A 2,946-nucleotide genomic window follows, 5' to 3' on the forward strand; every position below is an offset into this window, starting at 1 on the left:
TACAAAAACGATAACTTTAAACGCATTTTTCTCGAAACGCGTTTTTTTCCGCGCCGTGCAACGCAACTCAAAAACTAATGAAGCTATCAACTTGAAATAAATTGCAAATTACTCGTTAATTCATTGGCCATTGTATGAACCTAAAATTTCAATAAAATTTTCACAATATATTTGTTTATCCCCATCCATGGGGGTAAGCCTTGTCGTGGCGGATGGGCTTACGGTGACTACTACTATGAAGCTTAGAGCTATGCGATCGCGAAACTTGTTTTCGCAGAAGGGCCTCCCATGGTCCACAGGTCGAAGCGGAGTAGGCTGTTGCTACTAATTACCCCCCCAACGAAGGAGTGTTCCCACCAAGGCACTTCCAACAAATGACGGTAGCGGAAGAATTCTTTTTTAGAATCAACGGTAGCGTCACCAGTTCCAGTAAGGCCGAACTACTTGGTGAACACCTTATATGAGCTACTCAGACATATTCAGAGCACAGGTCTATAAGGAGCGGCTTAGCCAACCTCTCGTCCTTGGAGTCATCAAAGGGACTGGCCCTCCAGGTTGGGGGCTTCTGCCGTCGGGGTAACTGCCCGACCAGAAGTAGGATGGAGTTATGGAACGACGACAAGCCTCGGAAACGGACGGATTTACTGATGACGACCCTAGCAAACGAAATAAGGACAACGAATTTCGAATCTGCACGTGGAATGTTAGGTCCCTTAACAGACCACGTGCAGCCGAACAACTAGCGGAGGCCCTCGACTGCTATAAGGCAGATATAACTGCCATCCAAGAAATGCGATGGGAAGGGCCGGGCAAGAGAAAATTGAAGACCCACGATATCTACTACGGCGACTGCAACCGGCAACAGGGCACATTTGGATGTGGATTTGTCATCGGAGGCAGACTCAGGCAGAACGTCCTGAGTTTTAACTGTGTCAACGAGCGCCTCACCACGATCCGCATAAAGGCTAAATTCACCAACATAAGCCTGATATGTGCTCACGCCCCCACGGAAGATAAAGACGATACCACCAAAGATAATTTCTACGAGCTCCTCGAAAAAACCTACGAGCAAATCCCAAGCTACGACATTAAAATTGTCCTGGGTGATTTTAATGCAAAGCTAGGAAGAGAAGATATCTTTGGAAGCACAGTCGGAAAGCATAGCCTGCACGACAACACATCCTATAACGGATTCAGGCTAGTCGACTTTGCTGCGGGGCAAAATGTTGTCATAGCAAGTAAGCGTTTCCCGCATCTCAAGATTCATAAAGGGACATGGAAATCTCCAGATCAATCCACCATCAACCAGATTGACCATATTGCGATCGACGCTAGACATTCCTCCAGTATTATGGACGTCCGAACGTTCCGAGGAGCCAACATTGACTCTGACCACTACCTGGTTGTAGCCAATGTACGGATGCGGATTTCCAGACCATCGCCAACACAAGGAAATACTGTGAGGAAGTTTAACGTCGGACGACTAAAATCGCAAGAGATTGCCAGGTCCTATTCCGATCGCGTCTCGAATAACCTCTTAAGAAGTCCTACGCCGCCAGCAGCAAGTATAGATAACCAGTGGCAGCACTGCCAAGAAGCCATTAGAGATGCCGCCTCAGAAGTGCTGGGTTTCACAAGGCCACCACAACGAAACCCCTGGTTTGGTGATGAATGCCGGCAAGCACATGCAGCTAAACAGAAAGCATACAAAGCGGCGCTGCACAGAAGGACCAGAGCTGCCAATGAGCTCTACAAGCGGAAAAGAACAGAGGAACATCGGCTTCTCAGGAGAAAAAAGAGGCAACACGAGAAAGAAGCGATCGTGGAAATAGAGGGATGCTATAACAGGAATGAAGTTCGTAAGTTTTACCAGAAGGTAAAAAGAACATCTCAGGGGTATAAACCTAGAACTGAAGCCTGTAAAGACCAACAGGGAAACATCGTAGTAGAGACGCAAGCGATGCTGAGAATTTGGAAAGATCACTTCTGCAATCTCTACAATGGCGATGACGAAGCCAACCCCGCCCAAAGACAGATTGCACCATTCAATATCGACGATGAAGGCCAACATTTCCGTCCCCCCGACCTGGAAGGAGTGAAGGCAGTCATATCCAAGCTTAAGTCAAACAAAGCCGCTGGAGCTGACGGCCTTGCTGCCGAACTATTTAAAGCAGCAGGAGATGACCTGGTTAGGAGTATGCACCAGCTCATCTGCCGAATATGGTCGGAGGAAAGCATGCCCACAGAATGGAATCTCAGCATCGTGTGCCCGATCCTTAAGAAAGGAGACCCTCTAACCTGCGCCAACTACAGAGGAATCAGCCTCCTTAACATCGCATATAAGATCCTCTCTGCCGTACTATGTGAACGTCTGAAGCCGTTTGCAACAACCTGATAGGTCCTTATCAGTGTGGCTTTAGACCAGGAAAGTCCACCATCGATCAAATATTCACATTACGGCAGATCTTGGAAAAAACCCAGGAACAACAAATCGATACCCACCACCTGTTCATCGATTTTAAAGCCGCGTATGACAGTATATACAGAGATGAATTGTATAGAGCTATGTCTAGTTTTGGCATCCCTGCAAAGCTCGTCCGGCTGTGCAGGATGACGATGGAGAATGCACGCTGCTCCGTCAGAGTCGGTAAAGACCTAACCGAAGCATTTGATGTCGAAAAAGGTTTTAGACAAGGCGACGCACTGTCATGCTATTTTTTTAACATCGTTCTTGAAAGAATTATACAGAACTCAAACGTCAACACCAGAGGCACAATCTTTCAAAAGTCCGTTCAGCTGCTTGCATATGCCGACGATATTGACATAATCGGAAGAACTCAGCGTGATGTCAATGGCGCTTTTGTAAGCATTGAAACGGAAGCGGCAAAAATGGGTTTAAGGGTCAATGAGGGCAAAACCAAGTATATGCTGTCGTCAAAAAAGGAC

General features: G+C 47.0%; 1 protein-coding gene across 1 annotated transcript; it reads left to right on the top strand.

Moving 5' to 3' along the window:
• The first annotated feature begins 607 nt into the window (after positions 1-607).
• On the top strand, positions 608-2,395 carry LOC129919343 (uncharacterized). The gene has a single exon (XM_056000200.1). It carries the CDS (start codon positions 608-610, stop codon positions 2,393-2,395), a length of 1,788 nt encoding a protein of 595 aa, XP_055856175.1.
• Positions 2,396-2,946: the final 551 nt, after the last annotated feature.

This window comes from Episyrphus balteatus, chromosome 4, assembly GCF_945859705.1.
Source record: "Episyrphus balteatus chromosome 4, idEpiBalt1.1, whole genome shotgun sequence".
NCBI classification, from domain to species: Eukaryota; Metazoa; Arthropoda; class Insecta; order Diptera; family Syrphidae; genus Episyrphus; species Episyrphus balteatus.